Source organism: Mirounga leonina, unplaced genomic scaffold, assembly GCF_011800145.1.
Source record: "Mirounga leonina isolate KUSES-001 unplaced genomic scaffold, KU_Mleo_1.0 Mir_200, whole genome shotgun sequence".
NCBI lineage: Eukaryota > Metazoa > Chordata > Mammalia > Carnivora > Phocidae > Mirounga > Mirounga leonina.
In genome coordinates, this window is record NW_023270503.1 from 10,766,277 (window position 1) to 10,789,312 (window position 23,036).

Here is a 23,036-nt window from a genome sequence, read left to right on the forward strand (position 1 = left end):
GCAGGACTCGATCCAGGGACTCCAGGATCATGACCTGAGCCGAAGGCAGTCGCTCAACCAACTGAGCCACCCAGGCACCCCTGCACCTCTATTTTTAAAACATGTATTTTGAAATAATTTGATTTAAAGAAGAGTGGCATCAACAGTACAAACAACTTCTATATATTCTTCACCCAGATTGACCGGTTATTAACATCTTGCCTCACTTGCTTTATCACTTACTCCCTCTTTCCCTTGTCAAAAGTCTTTCTTGATAATGTTTCCCTCCTTGGCGATGTCCTTCCCTTTCCCTTCAACCCAGCCACGGCCTATTACCTTTTTTTTTTTTCTTTTACTACCCCAAATGAAGTCCCAGTTGATAGCAGTAGATGGGGGTTGATTTTACTGGGGCATTTCTCTTTTTTTTAAGTTTTAATTTTATTTATTTTTAATAACGAGTAATATATTCACATTGTTCAAATTTTAAAAGGCACAAAAAGGTAGATAGTGAAAAGTTTCCTTCTTTGACCACCTAGTTTTTTTCCCTGTAGTCAATCCATGTTACCAGTTTCTTCTGTAACCTTCCAGACATATTGTAAATTTATATAAGCATATACACGTAATATTTATTTCTTCCCACCCCTTATTTTTTAAAAACACAAATGGTAGCATACTCTGAAACTGTTCACAGTTTCACTTGCTTTTTTTCACTTAACAGTATGTTTTGGAGAGTAGTTTGTATTAGTACATAAAAGCCTCCATCTTACTGGAGGGTATTATGTTGAGTGAAATAAGTCAAACAGGGAAAGACATGTATCATATAATCTCACTGATATGAGGAATTCTTAATCGCAGGAAACAAACTGAGGGTTGCTGGAGTGGGGGGTGGGGTGGGAGGGATGGGGTGACTGGGTGATAGACACTGGGGAGGGTATGTGCTCTGGTAAGCGCTGTGAATTGTGCAAGACTGTTGAATCTCAGATCTGTACCTCTGAAACAAATAATGCAATATATGTTAAGAAAAAAAAAAGAAGAAGAAGGTAGCGGGAGGGGAAGAATGAAGCGGGGGAAATCGGAGGGGTAGACGAACCATGAGAGACGATGGACTCTGAAAAACAAACTGAGGGTTCTAGAGGGGAGGGGGGTGAGAGGATGGGTTAGCCTGGTGGTGGGTATTGAGGAGGGCACAGTCTGCATGGAGCACTGGGTGTTATGCACAAACAATGAATCATGGAACACTTCATCTAAAACTAATGATGTAATGTATGGGGATTAACATAAGAATAAAAAAAAATTAAAAAAAAAAAAAAAAGCCTCCATCTTTCTGGGCACCTGGCTGGCTCAGTCGGTAGAGAATGCAACTCTTGATCTCGGGGTCGTGAGTTCAAGCCCCACATTGGGTATAGGGATTATCAATAAGTAAACTAAAAAATAGATACATAAAAGCCTTCCTCTTTCTTTTTAATGACTTTATAATATTTCATTATAGGGCTTTTTCATAATTCATGTGTCAGTCCCTTACTGATGGTCCTTTAGGTTGTTTCCAGTCTTGATATTCTAAAAAGTGCTACCATTAATAACCTTTGAGATTTCCTTATAAACTTCTGGAACTTTCTGGAAGTAAATGTGACTCACGTTGTTGTTTCAGGGGTCAAGTCCTTCCTGCGCATACACTTCTGAATACAGTAGATGTTGAACTTATCTATGGGGGAGTCAAATATGTACTTAAGGTATGCTGAACCCCACTGAAGACTACACCATACTTTTTGTCTTTCTTTGTTAGCTTGCTTTCTTTAGGTCCAGAGATGGGAGAAATGTTTGGTTTACTGCAGGGCAGGGTATTAGTGAAATTATAGTCATTATTTGTGTCCGTAGCCTGAAGCAGTTTTTGATATTTCTATGAAAATGTTTTAGTGTTCTTTAATATGACATAGGCAGCCAAGAGATAAAGGAGTCAGAGAACAACCAGGCTAGGGAAAAGCATCGAAGGTTGCCCTATGAGCTTGCAGCAGTACTTAGCCCAGCCCACAGACACTGATGCTAAGAGCACCTTTTCTCCGAGAGAGCTTTCTTTCCTATATTTTGGAAGTAATTATTTCTGGGGCCCCACCTGGTAAGGGACACGCTGACTTGTCCCTTCTGGTTCTCACTCCCTGCAGGTGACTCGGCAGTCCCCCAACTCCTATGTGGTGATCATGAATGGTTCATGCGTAGAAGTAGATGTGCATCGGTTGAGCGATGGCGGGCTGCTCCTATCCTATGATGGCAGCAGTTACACCACCTACATGAAGGAGGAAGTGGATAGGTAAGGGGCTGTGTGAGGGCCACTTGCTGGTCATTGTGTCAGCTTCCTTCTCAGTAGTCAGCAGCTCTGCAGCTTTTTCAAGGTCTTTTTGGGATTCTTTTTTAAATAAGAAGAATAATACATGTACTTAACAAAAATTTCAAAAGTACAAAAGTGTTTACAGTTAAAAACGTTGTCTCTCTGCCACTCCAATGTGAGTAGACAATGAAAAATAAGTTCCTCTCTTTTTAAGCAACCACTGTTAACGGTTTATTTATTTTTGCAGGAATTTTATATGTATATACAATTTATATATATGTACATACTGTGTTTTTCTTGTGAATACATCCACAAATAAAAATAACCGTTAGATACTGTTCTGCACTTTATTTTTTTCCTTTAACATAGATTATAGACTGTTCAACACCAATCATTCAGTGTTGTTGTGACAGTGAAATGAATTAACACGTGTAAAGTGCTTAGAACATTGCCTGGGACATAGTAAGGGTTCAAGAAATGTTAGCTGTTATATCATCATCATCTTTGTGTTGTTTTTTTTTTTTTTAAGTAGAGTTGTCTATTCTTTTTAATGGTCATATAGTGTTCCATTGTATGGATGTACTATAATTTATTTAATCTGACCCTTATTGAAGGAAGTTTTGGTTATTTGCATTGTCAACAAAGATGGAATGAGTGTTCTTTGTGTCTATGTGTATATAGATAAGGTTTCCAGTTTGGCGTGCACGCACATGTGTGTGTGGGTGTGTGTGTTGTGTTTTTGTTTTGTTTAAGATGGACATCATTCTTCCATTCTCTTTTACAACCTGAGGTGCTTTATTGGCTTACATACTCCTACTTATCTCCTAGATATCGCATCACAATCGGCAATAAGACCTGTGTGTTTGAGAAGGAAAATGACCCTTCGGTGTTGCGCTCACCTTCTGCTGGGAAGTTAATCCAGTACATTGTGGAGGATGGAGGCCATGTGTTTGCTGGCCAGTGCTATGCTGAGATTGAGGTCAGGGCATGGGAGGGAAGGTAGGAAAAGAGTCTGCTGGGATGGACTAGGACTGAAGAGTAACAAAAGAAATAGAAAATAGAAAGTAAAGAGCATTCGTTGGTTTTATTGGCTTATGAACACAATTTTAGAAACAAATAAGAAGCTCAGAGTTTTTCTTTGACAGATGAGGAGTCTCTTCCTCCAAAGATAGATACTAGACAATGGCACTTATTGAATGTCAGGAATCCTGCTAAGTGCTGGTTATACAGAAAAAAATATGATAGGTGGAGTGGGGCCACAAAACAGACAAGTAATGAAATACGAATTCTGAGAGAGCTAAGCACAGAGTGCAGGGGGCCACTTAACCCAGATTGGGGTGCAGCTGGTGGATGTAATGGGTAGTAGGGGAAGACTTCCTGAGAGAGGACTTGGATCTTACTTTTGAAAGATAGGTAGTAATACACCAGGTGAAAAAGGGCAGGGTGAATGTGTAAAGGGAAGAATAGCGTGTACAAAGGCACAGAAGAGAAGATAGTATATTTAGGGAACTGCAAGTACATATTGTATTGCTTGAAAATGGACTGAGGTTAAATGGGAAGTGGCAAGCAAAGATGCTAAGTAAGTAATCAGAACTTGAGGTCATGTAGGACCTTATGAGACATAGTAAGATGTTGAGACTGTCCTGGAGGCAGGCAGTGAGGAGTCCCTGAGGATTTTACACAGAAGAGTGATACGACGAGATTTGGGCTCTAGAATGATTGCATTTAGTGACCTCGTTGAAGATGTATAATGGGTAGGGAATCCTGTTGGGAGGTTTTTCAAGTACTCTAGGCCAGACATGGTAAGGGCCTAAATCAAAGAGATGGCAAGAGAGGAAGATTTCTGAGAGAGCTTTAGAAGAGGTACTTGGCTGGGCTTGGTAATTGGCGGGTAAGGGAGAAAGAGGAGTAAAGAATGACCCTCAGGTTTTGGCGTGGGAATCTTAGGTTGACAGACCAAGCACCTAAAGCCATGGGTATGAGGAGGCTAAATCGTTAATCAGTTCTAAGTATAAAACAAGTAAAACACAAACTATGGCAAAATCAATTTAAACATGAGAAACAGGAAATGTCAGTAGCTGTCACTAATCCCTAAAGCTAGGTCCTGAGAGATTTTCTAATTGCTTTCCTTGTACTCTCTTGGAGGTTTCAGGTTTCTCATTTTTCTGGGTTGAATTAGAGATAATATGACTTAGGTGTTGAGGGGAAAAACTAGCCTCTTTAAATCATTCATCTGTGTAAAGAGAGGGTAAACTCTAATTTTATTTATTTTTCATTATAGGTGATGAAGATGGTAATGACCTTAACAGCTGCGGAGTCTGGCTGTATCCATTATGTCAAACGGCCTGGAGCAGCTCTTGACCCTGGCTGTGTAATAGCCAAAATGCAGTTGGACAACCCCAGCAAGGTCCAACAGGTGAGTAGGAAGGTACTTTTAATTTTGCTCTCCAAGAGCTGGTAACACGGTAGGGGTAGTTTGGAGGGGGCAGATGATTTCAGTGTTTAGTTTCCTTAAGCTTTTCTTAAGCTTCCTTCCCTCTGATCTCATGCCTTGTATTTGTGCCTATAATGTTATGGAACTAGACTTTGCAAGAATTACTGTGATACTGATATTCTATGATTTCCTCATGACGCTTCCTCCATTGACTTCTCTCCTTGTAGCTGGGTATGATGAAGGGATGTCTTGATTTTGAATGATGAATCTAAGTTGCAGTGGTGTGTGTGTAACCTGGATAGAAGGTAGTGGATGACTTGATCTCTCATTGGGGTTGACAGGCTGAGCTTCACACGGGTAGTCTGCCACGGATCCAGAGCACAGCACTCAGAGGCGAGAAGCTCCATCGAGTGTTCCACTATGTCCTGGATAATCTGGTCAACGTAATGAATGGATACTGCCTTCCAGATCCTTTTTTTAGCAGCAGGGTATGAATCACTTCTCTTGGGGAAAGGATGTACAAATAGGGTACCTGTTCTCCAAGATAGATTAAAAGTCACATGAGGATTTTTTTAGAGGGAGCGAAAGAAAGCTGTTGGGCCTGAAACCTTGATTTATGGGATTTGAGGTCTTTAAATCCTTGCTTCTTATCTGTGTTACTGATTTCACATTTAATTGGGATTTAAACCAGAGAACAATGGCAGTGTTAGGTGCCTATATTACAGTTTCACAGTAAATACTGTATGGTACTGAATTTAGAGATATCACTTTATTTTGGGGATTGTGTTAATTTTGTCTGGATCTTATTTTATTATTTTCTTCTCAGGTAAAAGACTGGGTAGAGCGGTTGATGAAGACCCTCAGAGATCCTTCCTTGCCTCTCCTAGAATTGCAAGATATCATGACCAGTGTCTCTGGCCGTGTTCCCCCCAATGTGGAGAAGTCTATCAAGAAGGAAATGGCTCAGTACGCTAGCAACATCACATCAGTCCTCTGTCAGTTTCCCAGCCAGCAGGTATTTATAGAGTGACATTTTCTCTACTAGCTACCAATTCTGGAGTTCATGTAGGATTCCTTCCTGTTTGGATCCTCTCTCTGGATCTTGTGCTTTTGCAGTCTTGAGTGTTGTTGTGCCCTTCACAAAAGTGTCTCAGGATATAAGCCCAATAACAAAAGTATACTATATGTGAAATGTAAAGTATTTGTGGTTATGAGGAAAACCTACTGGCCATGTAGTTCATAGAGGTTTATTCTTGGGCCTGTGCCCTAATTAGATGAATTTTGTGAATTTAAAGTAGGGAGATATTTGAAGTTTTATTAGCAACAACTTCCTTACTGTCCCAGCAGCATGCTTACCCTTTGCCTGTGAAGCTAATTTACATGTAGGGAGTTAAGCTAGGCAAGTAGGGACTAAAGTTTGGACCTTGACCATAAGCATATCCTGCCTGTCAAGGGCCTCTGGTGGGGTGGTATCTTTTGTGATACACTCATTAGTTCATATGGGAAAGGGTGAAAAGAAATAAAAGTTGCTTATTTCACACAAGCCTCTAACCTATGCCCAGTAACTTCCAGTTGCTCCCAACATGGGAAAAACGGAAATGATCATGTTATAATTGAGATTACTAGTTGTGATGCTACACAGGCTAATACTTTGGGTCCCTTTGTTGGTTTGGGTTCATTTTTTTTTTCTCTTTCTACTGCTTTAGATTGCCAACATCCTAGATAGCCATGCCGCTACATTGAACCGGAAATCTGAGCGGGAAGTCTTCTTCATGAACACTCAGAGCATTGTCCAGCTGGTTCAGAGGTAGTTACATGTAACTCCAGAAGAAAGATTCTTTTCTTCTAAGTAGTCACCAAGAGATTTACCTCAGGTTTGACTAGAGAAATTAGAAAGCACTTGTATCTTAGAAAATACCTTGTATCTTCTAAGTACCTTAGAATTGCGAGCTAAAATATTTCTGATTACTTCTTTCTAGTCTACATCTTTCTGTCGATTATTAAGGCACAGAAATTTCATTGCTTTCTTTTTCCTTGCAGTTTTTTTTTTTTTTAAAGATTTTATTTATTAGAGAGAGAGCGAGAGCAGGAACACAAGCAGGGGGAGTGGGAGAGGGAGAAGCAGGCTTCCCTCTGAGCAGGGAGCCCGATGTGGGGCTTGACCCCAGGACCCTGGGATCATGACCTGAGCCGAAGGCAGACACTTAACAACTGAGCCACCCAGGCACCCCTTTCCTTGCAATTTTGATGAAACTCCTAATTTTTCTTCTGGCACAGGGCCGAGTATGACATTCATTCCTTAGCTTATGGAGCCAACTATTGGACAGAAGGAACATTGACAGAACATTTTCAACTTTGAGATGCTCATAAATTTTTCAGATAGCTCTTAGCCATTTCAGGAGTGTAGTGATCATTGATTCTTAGCAGTGGGACCTGAACCAGAGTGTTGTTAGGTAGGGCTATCAAGTGGTTTTTGGGGTTTTGTCCTCCTTTTTTCCTCTCTCCTTTAATTAAAAAGAAAAATCTTGTCTATAGGCAGATTTCTTAGGCTTAGAATTTAAGTTGATCCGGTTAGTTGATTTTAGGCTGGCCTCTGTCCTGCCCTAGAACTCAGTGGGAAAGCAGTTCAGTAGAAAATCTAGAAAGTAAACCTGGGCTCTGGGCTTATAATTTAAATAGTCTGTTATTTAATAGTGTTAGTCTGTCGGGGTTTTCACTGGAGACTTTTTCTGCTTGCATAGGTACCGAAGTGGCATCCGAGGCCACATGAAGGCTGTGGTGATGGATCTGCTGCGGCAGTACCTGCGAGTGGAGACCCAGTTCCAGAATGGTAAGCCTCTTCCTGAGGACTCTGTTTCTGAGAAAGGTTCCCTGTAGGACTGTGCAGTCACTGAGCCAGTTCTTCCTGTCACTAACACCTGCCATGAACAAACTCTTCCCCCTGTTACCCCTTCCTTAAAAACTAAACCTCCATATCCCACTGGTGCCCAAGAAAGGACAACAAAACACAGCTTGATGAGATTGTGAATCAGGTGTGCTTCTGGGAAAGAGTTGAGATAATTTTTCTAGTAGAGATGAGTATTCCCTGTTGATGTCTTCTTGACCTTGTTTAGTGAGAGTTGGTTGAGTCATGACCAGGCTGAAATTGAAAAACTCTATCTGAAGAGCTTGCCTCTTGGCAGCTAATCCACAGATTGAGCCACAGTCATCTGAAAAAGGCTCAGATTTTCCAGTACTTTTCAGTGTATCATTTCAGTGGAATTTATCCCTGGCTTTCTCTGAAGAGCTTCATTAAATGATGTATGAAGTTTCTAAATGTGAAACACCTCCAGCTAAGATTTTAAAAGCTTCGTATTGCTGATATTGCTTCCTGCCACAAGGTGGCAGTGAAACATCATAGAATTTGAAATACTAATTGTTTTCTTGTATGTTTTGCTTTCTTTTGCATCTTTTAAAGGGTGGCTGTGCCATTCATAATCAGCAAAAATACTCAAGTAAAAATTAGCAAACCAAATCCAACAATGTGTAAAATAATACATCACAACCAAATTGTCTTTATCTCACTAATGCAAGCTTGGCTAATATCAGAAAAACCAACTACTGTAATTTATCATCTGGTAGATTCAAAGAGGAAGAACCATGGTCATCTAAAGATATGGGGGAAAAATTTGACAAAATTTAATACTCATTCATGATAAATAAACTCTTGGCAAATGATGAATGAAATGGAACTTCTTTAAACATGTAAAGTTCCCGTACAAAAAACATCCTTAGGTACTTCATGCATAATGGTAAAATTGAAAGCATTGTTGAGAGCATCCCCTTTAAGAAAGGAATAAGACAAGGACACCTGCTCTCACAGCTTCTTTTCAGCATCATACTGGATGTCTGAGCTGGTGCAGTAAGATAAAAAGAATTAAAAGGTATGAGAACTAGAAAAGAGTAAGGTAATAAATCTGCCACCATTAGATACGATGTCAACCTAGAAAACCTCAAAATATCCACATATTTATTATTAGAATTAAAGTCTTAACAAGGCTGTTGAATGCAAAAGTCAATATACAAAATCTAATATACATTTGAATTTTTTATATCTTTATAGTACAACAGTTGTTTAGAAAAGCAGTTTAGAAAAATAGACCATTTAAAATAGCAACCCAAAATATGGAATACTAAGGAATAAATCTAACAAAAAATGTACAAGCCTCGGGATACCTAGGTGGCTCAGGCGTTGGGCGTCTGCCTTTGGCTCAGGTCATGATCCCAGGGTCCTGGGATCCAGCCCCACATTGGGCTCCCTCCCCGGCAGGAGCCTGCTTCTCCCTATCCCTCTGCCTGCCGCTCCCTGTGCTTGTGCTTTCTCTTTCTCTGTCAAATAAATAAATAAAATCTTTAAAAAAAAAAATGTACAAGCCTCTTTTGAAGAAAATTATAATGAGTAAACAATAATAAAGATCTAAATAAATATCACAGTCTTAGATTGGAATATATACTTGCAAAGTATTGATTCTCCCTGAATTCATCTATAGATTCATTGATGTTCCGGTAAAAATCCTAGTAGGGAATATCTATGGAATTTGTCAAGCCAGTTCTAAAATTTACATGAAAGAAAAGCCTGACAATAAACAGGATACTTTTTTTTTTTTTAAGATTTTATTTATTTATTTGCGAGAGAGAGAGCATGAGAGGGAGGAAGGTCAGAGGGAGAAGCAGACCCCCCGCTGAGCAGGGAGCCCGATGCGGGACTCGATCCCGGGACTCCAGGATCATGACCTGAGCCGAAGGCAGTCGCTTAACCAACTGAGCCACCCAGGCGCCCTAATAAACAGGATACTTCTAAAGAAATAGAAGATGGAAGGATTTGTCCAGTCAAATATCAAGATTTAATATAAAGCCATATTAATGAAGAGATTGTGATATTAGTGTAGGGACAAATTAATAGACCAATGGAACATAATGGCCTAGAAACAGATCCGCACATATATGAAAACTTACATTATAACACAACAGGCATGATCATGAGGAAAGGATAGACTTTTCAGTAAATCATACAACAATGGCTTATTTATTTGCAAAACCAAAAAAAAAAAAAAAGAAATTGGATCCCTATCTTAAACCATATGCACAGAAATCAATTCCAGATAAATTAAAGACTTAGACATGTTCTATAGAGGCAAAACTACTAATTTTTTAGGAGAATAGCCTTATGAACTCAAGGTAGGGAAGATTTTGTCATAGAAGACACATAAAGTGCAAACTATACAGGAAAAGGTTGATTAATTTGACTCCACTTAAGAGCATCTATTCATGTAAAAATCCCCAAAAGAGACTGAAAACATAAGCCACAAAGTAGGAGAACGTATTTACAAAACCTGCATCTAACAAAGGGTGTTAGTAAATAAGTAAAAGACAACCTCATAGAAAAATGGGCAGAAGATAATTCACAAAAGAGAGAATACAAATGATCCACAGATTTATGAAACGATGTTCAAGCTCATTAGTAATTAGAGAAATGTGAGCATAAATGAGTTTGGCAAAAATTAAAAAGTTGGATCATCTTCCACTGCTTCTGTAAGTGACAGTGCAAATTTCCAAAGTGCAAACCACTTTGGAAAAGTTTGTCAGAACCTAATAGAGTTGAACATTTTAAATACTCTTCAACGTAGCAATTTTACTCTTAGATAATAGACTCTAGAGAAAGTCTTACATATAAGGAGACATATACAGGCCTATTCGTGGTAGCATTGTTCGTTTTTTTTTTTTTGTTTTTGTGTTTTGTTTTTTTTTTAAAGATTTTATTTATTTATTTGAGAGAGAGAGAGAGAGCACATGAGAGGGGGGAGGGTCAGAGGGAGAAGCAGACTCCCTGCTGAGCAGGGAGCCTGATGCAGGACTCGATCCCGGGACTCCAGGATCATGACCCGAGCCGAAGGCAGTTGCTTAACCAACTGAGCCACCCAGGCGCCCGGTAGCATTGTTCGTAATAGCAAAAAGGCAGGCAACAATTAGAACATACACAAGTAGGATAGATAATTGAATTCTAGTATATTCCTACAATGGATTTCTATACAGCAGTGAAAGTAGATGAACCAAGTTACACATCTGAACAAAAGGATGAATTTCAAAAACATAACATTGAGAGATAAATGAAATAAATGTAAAGAAAAGCCAAAGAATGAGTAACATAAAATTCAGCTTAGCAGTTGTTTCTGAGGGAAGCACATAGGATCCTTCAAAGATAATTAAAAATGTTCTAAGATAGATGGTAGTTACCTGGGTGTTTATTCTTCTGTATGTATATTTCACAATAAAAAGTTTTTAAAAAGGGAACAGTTGGTATCATTGCTATCTTTCTGCTTAGGGTCTCTGCTGTCTCTTCCCTGGGTAAATAGTCTTTTTATTTCTCCTGGTACTAGTGATTCCCTTTACCAAGATATATTTCTGTTGTCTCTTCAAAGCTTTCTTGGTTGGGAAAAGTATGAATTTGTATAGGACAACCAGTTTTTAAATAGCCTCTATTTTGTTCTCAATGGGTCTTGTGTGAGATTGTCAGTTCTTAAATATTGTAGCCCACTGTTACTCAAATATATTTAGTTTCATTTTGAAAAAAATCGATCTCTAATATTTAAAACACAGCCGAGTTACCCTGATTGAATGTACTCAGTATTCTAGAAATCCATGGTAATACAGTCGAACTGTTCTGGTTTGTAACTTAACATGGATTCTGAACTGAGGTGATAATCCTTTCGTATTTTCATGATTTCATGAAATTTTGACCTTGAGACTTTTCAAACACGAATTTTCCTTTACTTGGAAATTTAATTCTGAGGTAAGCTGTTTTCTGAAGAACTGAATATTATATCCCATGGCAGATATCACTACAATAAACGTGAAGCTTAGGCCTCTGTTGCAAAGCATAGCTTTCCTTGTCGGAACTAACCTGCCCCTGGTGGCCTTATAAAGGGCCAGTGAAAATATGCATAACTGTACTCTCCCTACAGACCTTTTGACTTAATGCAAAGTTCTCCTTGATCTCTGCCTTAGTTTGGATTTGGAAACCTAGGCGTTGCTTAGCTGTTTCATGGATTTACAGGGCAAAATGTTGATTTCAGAGGTAGCAGCCATCCCTCTGTAGATATTGACAAGTTTGTATGGTTTTATTTTTGAGCTAAAACTGTTCCTTATAGCTAGGGTGAAACATTTTCAGTGAGTCAAACATGAAACCAGAATCTCAAGCCGGGGGCAGACTTTAAAGATCATCAAGTGTAATGGTATTGACATTTCTTTTTAAGCAGCAGAACCCTCTCTGCTAAGGAAATCTTTCCAGGAAGCTAAATGAGAAAGTTTAGAGTGAGGGTGGGGGTTTGGAATTATCAACAACCACCCAGTCTCTAAGACATACTTTCCCTCCACCCTTTTTTTGGGGGGGGGATGAAAATGAGGCTCAGAGAGGTAAAGCGATTTTCCAAGAAGCACAAAGGAAATTGGTAACAGAGCTAGGCTTTGAGCCCAGGTCTTAGACCAGATTGCCTGACTCCTAGTCCAGTGTTTCGTTTACTAAACCTCACTGCCAATTCTGTACAAATTCATCCAAGCAAATTCTTAAGGTGTTTCCTCTCACTGCTTATCAGGTGAATCATATAAAAAAACAAATCGCATGTAACTGAACATTCATCCATGCATGAGGAACAGTTCTCTTTGCTGCTTGCAGGTCACTATGACAAATGTGTGTTCGCCCTTCGAGAAGAGAACAAGAGTGACATGAACACTGTACTGAACTATATCTTCTCTCACGCTCAAGTCACCAAGAAGAATCTTCTGGTCACAATGCTTATTGTGAGTACCATTTTTCAGAACCTATAAGGATGGTTGATGTGAAGAAAGCATTTCTCCTTCTGAGGTTCTGTGGTCAGAGGAAAAGCTTGTCTTTTGTAATTTGGGGATGAGTGGTGCTTGGGTTGTAGGTGAACAGTTTCTTACCTCTCCCTCTGTCCTTGACCTGAAGGAACCTGCTCCAGTCAGGAGAGGTTTGTTCTGGCTATTGTGTATGCAGTCCTGCACAGGAACTCAGACAGATCTCTTGACTCTGCTTGAAGATGCCTTGTGCTTCCCCATCCCTGCTGTCACTCATGACAATAGCTTTAAAATGTTATCTAGCCGGTATACTTTGTCATGATAACTCTTGTTTGTTCCATGAATATAAGGGCTCTTATGTCCCAAAACTTAAGAACAAAAAACAGTGTTAGAATTTCAGTACTGCCCCTCCCACCAAAGAAATTTAAATTTATTCTGCATCTTCTTTGGGTCCCTTTCTCTTTTACCTACATGGAACTCTAAGCTCAGATTCTTGTACTGGTAGTGGATACATGCTTTTTTCCCCATAGCCTTGTAATATGAGAATTAGTAGAAAGTGGGAAATAGAGGTGAGACTAGTAAATGTGATTAGAATTAATGTACATTTGACCAATGGGTAGAAGTTTTGTGGACTTTGGACTTAAGGATTTTTAAAGATGATTTGTAAGTCCTTCACTCCTAGAGTTTTCCAGTTGAGTTAGTTCTAGGAATCGGAGAACAATAAGACTATTCTTAGCGTCCCCACCCCATGAACAGCTGCATGGCTACTCTTTTTTGGGGACTGAAGTACCTCTTTACTCCTAGAATTTCCTCTCTTGTCCCTTTGTGGAATTAGCATTCTTGGTACCTTGATTCCATCATTACTTCTCGGAGGGGAAAAAAAAAAACTATAAATCATTACTGCTGTTTTTTATTTCATAGTTCAGAATAAAGGGAAACTATCTAGTTCACGTTTCTGGTTAAAAATAACACCACAACTTTATATCTGCCTAGCTGGTTAACTCTCAAAGATATAACTTTTTTTTAGAATAGCCACTTTTAAAAACATGTAATTACAGGGAGAGTTCATTACATTTGCTACCCTAGAATGGCTAGATGGTAGGGAAATCAGAAGATGCATTTGAAAGGAAAAAAATATGTATCAGCACTATGTAATATTTCAACTTCCCCAAGTGACAGGTTTTGGCAAAGAAGTGCTATTATCTATGGCAATGTGCTGATTTTTTTTTTTCCTCAATCAAAAGAAGGAAGAGATCTCTGAGCAGTTAGTTTTTTTGTTTTTGTTTTATTTCAATACAAGGATTGCTAATTCTCATTTGGATAAAACAGGACTTTCTGGCAGAAAAGAGTAATGAGGAAGGAGTGGAAGAATCTCTCAGTTTGGACCTAAAATGGGGTGTATTTGCCTTTTTAGGGAGCTAATGATGGTGAGTTTTCATTTTATTATGATTCCCTTTTTAAGGACTTAACAGTTTTCTGCACTAAAAATAGACCAAAGCCCAGAATCCTGGGAGCAGCAGAAGAGTAATGATCGTCCAAGACTGTCGCTGGGTTTCTTAAATTCTAATTTGTAAGATATAGGGGCTTGGCTCGCTCCTTTTGCGGAGTGATTGTAAGTAACGCTTGCCTTAAGAATCTCATTATTGGAACACGGAGCCATATTTCCTCTGAGGATTCTGGAGTAGCTTTGAGCCGGGGCTGTTCATTTCTCAAGTAATCACGCTGGTGTGATGGAGAGAGAAAATGGCAGCTGTTCGGAGCTCAGGCCTTCAATTTTCTTCAGAGTCCAGTCACTCAAGTGTGTAATTACACGGGGGTGCTGCAGAGGCGCTGGGCCCTGTCAGAGAACTGGTTTGAGGCTTTGCTTTCTGCTTCTGCCAGTCAGGACAGGCAGAAGCCAATGGGGCTCTGACTTGCTGGTGTTCTTTCTTCCCCACCTTGTCATCCTGCTTACTTCTTACCTGCAGGGATGGTGCCCAAACTTTCTTTCCAACAGGCTGAGCTCTTTGGAGAAAAGCGCTGTTGTTAGTGTTTGGGTTTGGGTGACTAGGGTGGATGGGGAGGAGTGGGGGAGGGGGAGGAGGAAAAGGCTGAAGATGTGAACGAGAAAGATGGATTTGTCCTTTTCTTTATTTTGGCATTTCACATTTTTCTTAAAAAACAAAACAAACAAAAACAAAAACTCAACAACCCAAAACTCAGCCAACACAGTAGGATCTGTAGGCTTTTGTATCACTGAATTTCTTTTGAAATATCCGCTGCTTTCACCTTATCGTAGAGATTTGGAAATCAAGAAGTTAACTGATACGCTTGAGCTGAGGACCAGCTAGCCATGTCCTATGCAGCAGGAATGAGAGCTCAAGAGGTGCTCCTTTCTGATCTGATATTACTGAATACCAGATGTGGGTTTCCTCATTCCTTCTTTGGTAATGGCCAGGTCTCACCCCCATCACCCCACCCCACATCTGCATTAATGTTAATGGGTGGTAAAAGCTATTTTACTGGTTTGGCTCACTCTTCATGTAGGTCTCACTGTCTTTTACAGATATCACCTGGACATGGTAGCATTTGAATTCCCCAGCTTGTGTTCTCTGCCACTTCCCCTTTCTCTGCTTACCTTGGCTTCCTGATCGATGGTTATGTGCCCGGCATTTCAGTCTTTGCTTTCTAGAAGCAGGATTGTTGCTGGTGTGCTTTGCTGAGCTAGATGATGATTTCTGGGGCTTTTGAACCTACAGGGAGGGATCAAGACAATCAGGCTTCTGTGAATCAGTGTTACGGAATGTGGGCAGCTCCAAGGAAGCCCTCACCCCCTCCAGGCATTCGCATAGCGCCTAGTAGTAACTTGCCTCAAGGACTCTTGAGCAAATTTGTTCTAATCTTTCTCTATCTGGAAAGCAGAATACCAAGTAAAATGCTAAAGTCCTATCATTTTTCCTCCATTTGGAGGAACATGGTGCCTCGATTAAAACCAAAGTCTGGAAGATCAAATTTATTTTTTTGAAAGCTCTTTTTATTTCTTAAATTTAATTTCATAGGAGGGGTGCCTGGGTGGCTCAGTCGTTGGGCGTCTGTCTGCCTTCAGCTCAGGTCATGATCCCAGGGTCCTGGGATCGAGCCCCGTGTCAGGCTCCCTGCTTGGCGGGAAGCCTGCTTCTCCCTCTCTCACTCCCCCTGCTTGTGTTCCCTCTCTCGCTGTGTCTCTCTCTGTCAAATAAATAAATAAAATCTTTTAAAAAAATAATTTCATAGGAAAAAGCTTGGAACATTGTTTACATTTACTTAGAGATACGAGATTATTATTTTTTTTTTCTTTTTAAGAGAGAGCTCGAGTGGGGAGGGGCAGAGGGAGAAGGAGAGAGAGAATCTTAATAGATGTGGGGCTCGATCTCACAACCCTGAGATGGAGACCTGAGCTGAAATCAAGAGTTGGACACTTAACCAACTGAGCTACCCAGGTCCCCTTATTTAAGAGATTGTTTAGCCAAATTAAGCAGTTTGGCAATAATATAAAGTATCAACATCCTTGTAGCTGTCTAGATAGCAAAGTACATATCCAGTAGCCACCTTGATGCTGAGTAGTCCTCCCCTCACTACTTATATGTTATTTCTGGTATGGTCCACATGAACATGATATAAACCATGCTCCTTATGAGTAATGCTGTGCCTATGAGCCTCTGATTTGGTTTAGTTGGGGAGCCTTTCCTTCTTCCTCTTAACATGACTGCAAATAATTTTGTCCAACGTGTAAATAAAGAAGTCTTTCTCAGTGAACCCAAGTTTACTGAATAAGGGTGATATTAACAATGTCTTGTTAAACCTGTCCCATGACGTCCTTGGAATGTCAAAAAGTCCAGCTGTGACTGGAAGAAGCTACCAGTCCATTGCTGATTTTGGGATTAGTGCCTCACCCAGCTGAACAATAGTTAATGTCTTGAGAGCATTACACATTAGTCACATTCCATTTTGAATTGCCTTCAAATCTTAGGATGCTAAGATCATGTTGCATTATACTGGGCTCTTCTGACAGTCAGCTGCATAACTTTGACTATGGTTTTGACACTTAAGCATGTTTGTTATATTTCTGCAAATCTGAAATATGCCCTGTTGTTAGCCACCATCCAGCTTAAGAATAAATATGAGAAATAAGTGTGTGATACACAATCTTAACCATTACTGAATAATTATGTTCATTTTGGCCTACAGATTTATGCAAGTAACCTGTAATCCCAGAATCAGCACGTAGGCTCATTAAAAGAACCTCTTTCTATTGAGGAAGCACATCTATGGACATAGTCACCATTTAATGTCATTGTTACAAAGTATTCGCCAGAATTAGATGGTGATGTTGGGCTTCCCATAAGAAGCCTGTCTCTGGCTAGAGGGCCATAAACTTCCTTCTGGATGTTTGTATCTTCGGATGGTTGGTTCTAAAAAATAGAATGGTCTTTAGTCCCTGGCGGTTTCTTGTAGGACCTGAACATTGTCCAGGTCAAGGACAAGAAAAGGTTGAGAAGGTTACTATATATGTGATTTTCTATTGCCAGTCTTTTTCTAAGTACTCATGATGACAATGGAGAAAATAATATTTGAATGAAAAATCCAAGTCCGGATAAACTAATGGAGGTAGTGGTTTATTGGTACTGTATTTGATGCTTCACATCCCAGAAAGGTCCGGGAAGACTTTTGGTTGGTGATTGTGAATGAATAATTACTTCCTGATTATTTTTTTTAAATCCTCCATAGTTCACTTTTCTTTCAGATACTGTTTCTTTTTCCCTACCCGTCTTCTCCTTCCTTTTCTCTTACAGTGGAAAGATGAAACAAAAGTCGTTTTTTAAAAAAGTGGTTTTGTATGTTAAGTAAAAACATGACTTATAGTTAGGCAAGAGGATAGCTCCATTTTTATGTGTGTATTTTAGTTTAATCTCAAAAGGTAAACCTGGATTCCTTTCAAGGGAAAACATTCCATATCAAAGCTGTTGTGTCTGATACAAGTAGGTAGCTAATGTTCTTATTCTGTCATGTCGGCTTTTGTTGCTAGATGTTGAGACTTGAGCCTGGCTGTTTGCAGAGAAGCTGAGTTTTATTACTTAGGACACCTGTTAGGTTTTTAGATCTTTCCTTGAGTCTTTCTGATGAATGGAGTAAGAACCTCAGAAAGGAATATTTATCTTAGGAACATTGGGAAAAGAGGGATTTGGTAGGAAAAACTTGTCTTGGTTTCCCTATCCACTGTTAACCTGTCTGTTCTTCTGTCTTCCTGTGGTCTTGTCCCTGGTGACTTTACATACTCCTTTGAAATTCTCTTTAGCTCCATAGTTCTCAACAAAAGATGCAGCCTAGTTGCATTTTCTCCCTCCTTTTTTCTTTTATGCCCTAGGGTAGGTGGAGAGGCCCTCTGGTCTATGGACTCCATGCTCAATCGAACCCTGGATTTATAGTCACCTTTTAGCTGCTTCTCCCCTCCCCTCTGAGATCAGTGAATTCCCTGAACTAAACAGGTGAATCTTCCCACTCAGATCAGTGAATTCCCTGTGTTCAACAGGTAAAAACAATACGTGCACTTCCTTAATTATAAATCCTATCATGTGTTTTACGACTCTGGACATTTGGAGTAGACTTCTGGTTGGTGGGTTGGAGAACCAAAAAGTATTTCCTGTTTCAAAATGTTTGAGAAGGGACATCTTGGTGGCCCGGTTGGTTGAACATTCAACTCTTGGTTTTGGCTCAGGTCATGATCTTGGGGCCGTGAAATCGAGTCCCACGTTGGACTCCGCGCTCAGTGTGGAGTCTGCTTGAGATTTCTTTTCTGTTTCTCTCTCAAATAAATAAATACATAAAATATTTTTAAAAAGAAAAAAAAAAATGAAACCTTCTTCCCAGCACGGTGGTGCTGAGTACTCCAAAACTGTTTACCCTGTGATGTGGAAGGTAGTAGGGGTTGTGGAAAAGGTGTTTTGGGAAATGCATATCTGCCCTAAAAGCCAAAAGCCTCAAACTTTTGTTTATACTGTTGTGATAAAGGGACTATAAAGAGTATGCCTGAGATGAGGAAGGTAAGTATGACATGGAGATTCTTCAGGAAAAAGGCTGATAATCAAGGTAGGAAGAAAATCAAAAGACAGCAGCAGTAAGCCTTTGGGGATCTGGTCATCTTTCATGTCCTGTTGGTAGTAGAGGGAGAATAAAAATTCACTATAAAGGCAATTATTTCAAACTCCAAGTAGAGGAACTGTGCCTAAACGTGTATATTTTATGTGGTATGGTGTTAGGAACTTCTATAAATAGCTCTGTAAATTTCAGAAAAGGACAGACATTTATAAAAACCACATCTGCAGTTTTCTCAGTTTAGATGAAAATTACATGGATAATGGATGAATTTAGGGAATGAACTAATATTCCGCTGGAGAAGAAGCATTTTTCTCAAAATATGATAGAGATTTTTTCTTAGGAAATTTTAACTTTTAGGAGAGGAAGGACCCAATTGAATAAACCCATGGACTATATAATAGGAGCTTGGTTTTTCCCTCTAATCCATCTAAGGATTCACCAGGTTTAGTTATCCTGGAATGATTCTTGGTACAGCAAGAGGATAAATGATTTCGGGTATAGAATTGTCAGCATATGAGATGGTGTTTTTATTTAGTGTGTGTTTTTAAATGAATAATTTGTTCTTGTGCTTCTGTTTTGCACCCTCCTGGGATGCTGAACATTTGGTGTGTGGAATGAAAACCACCAGGAGTGGTTCCTTTTGCTTTATTCTGCCTTCTTTCCAAAAGTGGGAGAGGGAACAGGAAAGCCTTTAGTCCCCATATTATTTAAAATCTCTTACAACTCTGAGGCCTCATCTGTTATTTTTTACTCAGAATCCCCTGGCCCCTTTTAATGGTCTCCGATGATTTCTTCTGTGTGTTGAAAGTACAGTGTCAATTTGTAAAGGAATTCACTAGGCATTTTGAATACGAATGACTGAGGGATTTGGGTTTCTCCTTTGCAGTGACTTCCTCTGGGATCTTCTTGACCACATTGTTTGGGATAAAAATAACAAGAACTTTGCATTTTCTTATGAATCCAGCTATGTTTACTTTGGTTTTGTCCCCTTTTCCTATTTCAGAGTTCTAGCCACAGTTCTTTTTAATGTGAATGTGTATATGTTTTTCACACTAACAATTAGGACCAACTGTGCGGACGGGACCCTACTCTCACTGATGAGCTGCTGAATATCCTCACAGAGCTAACTCAACTTAGTAAGACCACCAATGCCAAAGTGGCACTTCGAGCACGCCAGGTAAAGACATATGTTGATGATCTTGAGAGAGAAACGGTTTTCACAGATTGGGTGGTCTTAGAAACTGAGCTTTTGGGCGCCTGGGTGGCTCAGTTGGTTGGGCGACTGCCTTCGGCTCGGGTCGTGATCCCGGGGTCCTGGGATCGAGTCCCACATCGGGCTCCTGGCTCGGCGGGGAGCCTACTTCTCCCTCTGACCCACTCCCCTCTCATGCTGTTTCTCTCCTGCGCACTCTCTAATAAATAAATAAATAAATAATCTTTAAAAAAAAAAAAAAGAAACAGTGAGCTTTTACTCAGTCGCCTGACAAAGATTGTGCAATTTTCTACGTTATGTCTTCTCTTTGCCCTCAGAACAAATGTTTTCATGTAGTATGTTTTTTAAAGAGAAAGGAAAACATTCACATTGAGTCTCTTTAAAATAGAATTCTTTTTCCCCCTTATAAAATTTTGTTACCATTTCCTACCTTTCTAGGAGCCTTGCAATGGTAAACCAGGATCACGTGGAGGAAAGGAAGCTAAGGGATGGCAATAAACTCAATATTTTTCACTTCCCAAAGGGAGCTTAGAAGCACGTGAAAACTTTTTTAAGTGTGTAGGAAAAAATCAAGTGTGGAAAGCAGAAAGATAATGCAATGAATCTGAGGTGCTAGCAATCAGAACAACCCTGGAGAACTCTGGTTAGTTTCACCCTGTAGTCTTCATTTCCATTCCAAAAGGTTTCAGCAGGGAAGCCAAGAAGTGGTGCTCCCTGTTTCAGTGCATGGGCATTGACAAGGAAGCAGCATTTGAAGCTGTTCAGTGACCTTCTGCTTTCTCCACAATTGTATCCATGTCACTGAGCTACTCAAAGTTACTGAACCTCTCAGTGACCTGCTGAGACTATTCAGTTCCCACTGTGTCCCTGTGTGTTTGTGACGCTGCTCCTCAAATGCATTGGTGTTACATCCCGACACCTTCTTGATACCAAGTACCTGGGGCGGTCAGAGCAGCTTTTCCTAGTCCTTCTTTCTACTTCAGAGTTGCAAAAGCCTAGCTCTGTTGCCTCCACCTTACCCACAGCTGCTCCCTGCCAGACCTGATTCCTAATTAACAGCTAGTCATGCAGTCCCCAGGACTAGCAGCTTTGCAGTGGTAAATCATATGCACTGAGGGAACTTGATTGAAGCTGTTTTCTCTCCCTCCCCTGATCCCCCCATGGGAAATTGCCCACAACGCAAATCATGGTGAGAGTCAACCGAGATACAGTATTTGGTGGCACTGGCTTTATGTTCCAGGACCTAGAAGTTGTTCCACTTGGTCTCTGTTTTATCTTTGATGCCTGCACTTACAGATTTATATTTATTGCTTTTGTATCAGAGCTGCCTAATAGGAGGCTAGAATAATCACTCCCTCAGGAACTTATGCCTCTTATTTTGCTCTCACTCTAGGTTCTTATTGCCTCCCATTTGCCATCATACGAGCTTCGCCATAACCAAGTAGAGTCCATCTTCCTTTCAGCAATTGACATGTACGGACATCAGTTTTGCATTGAGAACCTGCAGGTATACATGTGGTCCTTTTCTACCACTGTGGTAGAAACAGTAAAACTATAAAGTTGTCCCCTTTATTCCCAAGCATGATTTAATTAATCGGTCTATTTTGATTTTCTGTGGTAGTGAAATTTCATGCCTTGACTTTATAAAATGTTGTATACTTACGATATTTTTTTCATAAAACTGCTGTTTTGTAGTTGAACTTAAAAATCAGATAGGCCTGCCTTGTTAGACGTGTTCTGTTGAAGTCTTTACCTCTTGTGTTTTTTATCCAGAAAGTATTCTGGCCTAGAATTAAGTGGTCACACTGGTTGATGTCTGGTATTTGAGTCAGATGTGTAAATAGGTAGTTGTTAGTCTTCTAGAGACAAAACTACTTAAGTCATTTAAGTTTCATTTTATGATAATGCTTACTAGTAAGCTTTATACAGAGCCACTTTTATAGAAGAGTATTGGCTAATTTTACTACTAATTGGAAGGACCTTGACTATCACTTTTTTGACAACATCGTTTTCTCAGGAATGACATTCTATTTTTCTACCTGTAAATAAGAGTAATACTGTTCTGTCTAGCCAAGGGAGTCTTCAGGCTTTCTGTCAGATTTTCTTCTGGAGAACATAGAGAGGAGGAAAGGATGTTTTTGTTTACTTGGTTCATAGTTGAAATAGAGGGTTTCAACTGGGGTCCAAATCTGTGGTTTACTGTAGTGGAGGGTTGAGACAATATTTGAGAGGTTGAGTACAGATATATGTCAGGAAGGATATTAATATGGTCATTAATAATGTGTTGTTAGTGTATTACTTTTAAGAATTTTACATATATTAATTCTGATGCTCACAACAGACCCATGAGGATAGGTATCATTATTTTCCCCATTTTGTAGCTAAGGAAGCTGGGGCACAAAGAAGGTAAGTTCATACATGACATCTGTAGACAGAATTCTTGGGTTACTGAGTGCTTCAGAATGCTAAATATTGTGCACTGAAATCGGTCTCTTTTGGATGTAGTGGTTCAAGCTTGTCTCTGTGCCTTCCAGAAACTCATCTTGTCTGAAACATCTATTTTTGACGTCCTCCCAAACTTCTTCTATCACAGCAACCAGGTAGTGAGGATGGCAGCTCTGGAGGTGAGCTTTCATAGCAACACGATGTGACCTTTTTCTTGGTTTCTAGCTGATTTCTTCTGTCCACTTGGCTACTGTATCAGTCCTTTTTATTTGGCCTTAAGGTTGGTGCTTTACAGTCTTCTTTTCCCCTGAAACAAAGACTTGCTTTACTCAAGTGTTTCAGCTGAACTAATCACCACTTCTGGGCTCCAATCACGGGAAAATAGCTGCCAGCATTTTTCAATAGTCTCTACTTTCCAGATATTTGAATTCTCTCATTTCATAATAAATCAAAATTCCCTATAAAACAATAAGTAAAAAAACATGGCTGACCAGAACATGTACCATTTTGTGATTTGGGCCAAATAAAATGGATTTTAGTTATCTTCTGAATTTTCAGGCAGCACCTTGTGCTGTGCACCTTGTGCACTTTATTTAACACAGCATCACTACAATCTGTTGCAGGCTCCTTTGGCTTACTTTTTATTTGTATTCTGTGGGTAGAATATAATGTAT

At 39.7% G+C, this 23,036-nt stretch overlaps 1 protein-coding gene across 13 annotated transcripts in view; it reads left to right on the forward strand.

Moving 5' to 3' along the window:
• Window positions 1-23,036, forward strand: part of ACACA (acetyl-CoA carboxylase alpha) — a 280,433-nt gene that overhangs the window by 124,259 nt on the left and 133,138 nt on the right. For all 13 annotated transcript variants that reach the window (XM_035026634.1, XM_035026635.1, XM_035026633.1 and 10 more), the window contains 12 exons: window positions 1,628-1,709; window positions 2,139-2,284; window positions 3,131-3,281; window positions 4,584-4,718; window positions 5,078-5,224; window positions 5,563-5,751; window positions 6,443-6,543; window positions 7,478-7,566; window positions 12,448-12,572; window positions 19,768-19,881; window positions 21,311-21,424; window positions 22,452-22,541. In XM_035026634.1, the coding sequence (XP_034882525.1) occupies window positions 1,628-1,709; window positions 2,139-2,284; window positions 3,131-3,281; window positions 4,584-4,718; window positions 5,078-5,224; window positions 5,563-5,751; window positions 6,443-6,543; window positions 7,478-7,566; window positions 12,448-12,572; window positions 19,768-19,881; window positions 21,311-21,424; window positions 22,452-22,541 (1,483 nt within the window). The remainder of the gene's footprint in view (window positions 1-1,627; window positions 1,710-2,138; window positions 2,285-3,130; window positions 3,282-4,583; window positions 4,719-5,077; window positions 5,225-5,562; window positions 5,752-6,442; window positions 6,544-7,477; window positions 7,567-12,447; window positions 12,573-19,767; window positions 19,882-21,310; window positions 21,425-22,451; window positions 22,542-23,036) is intronic.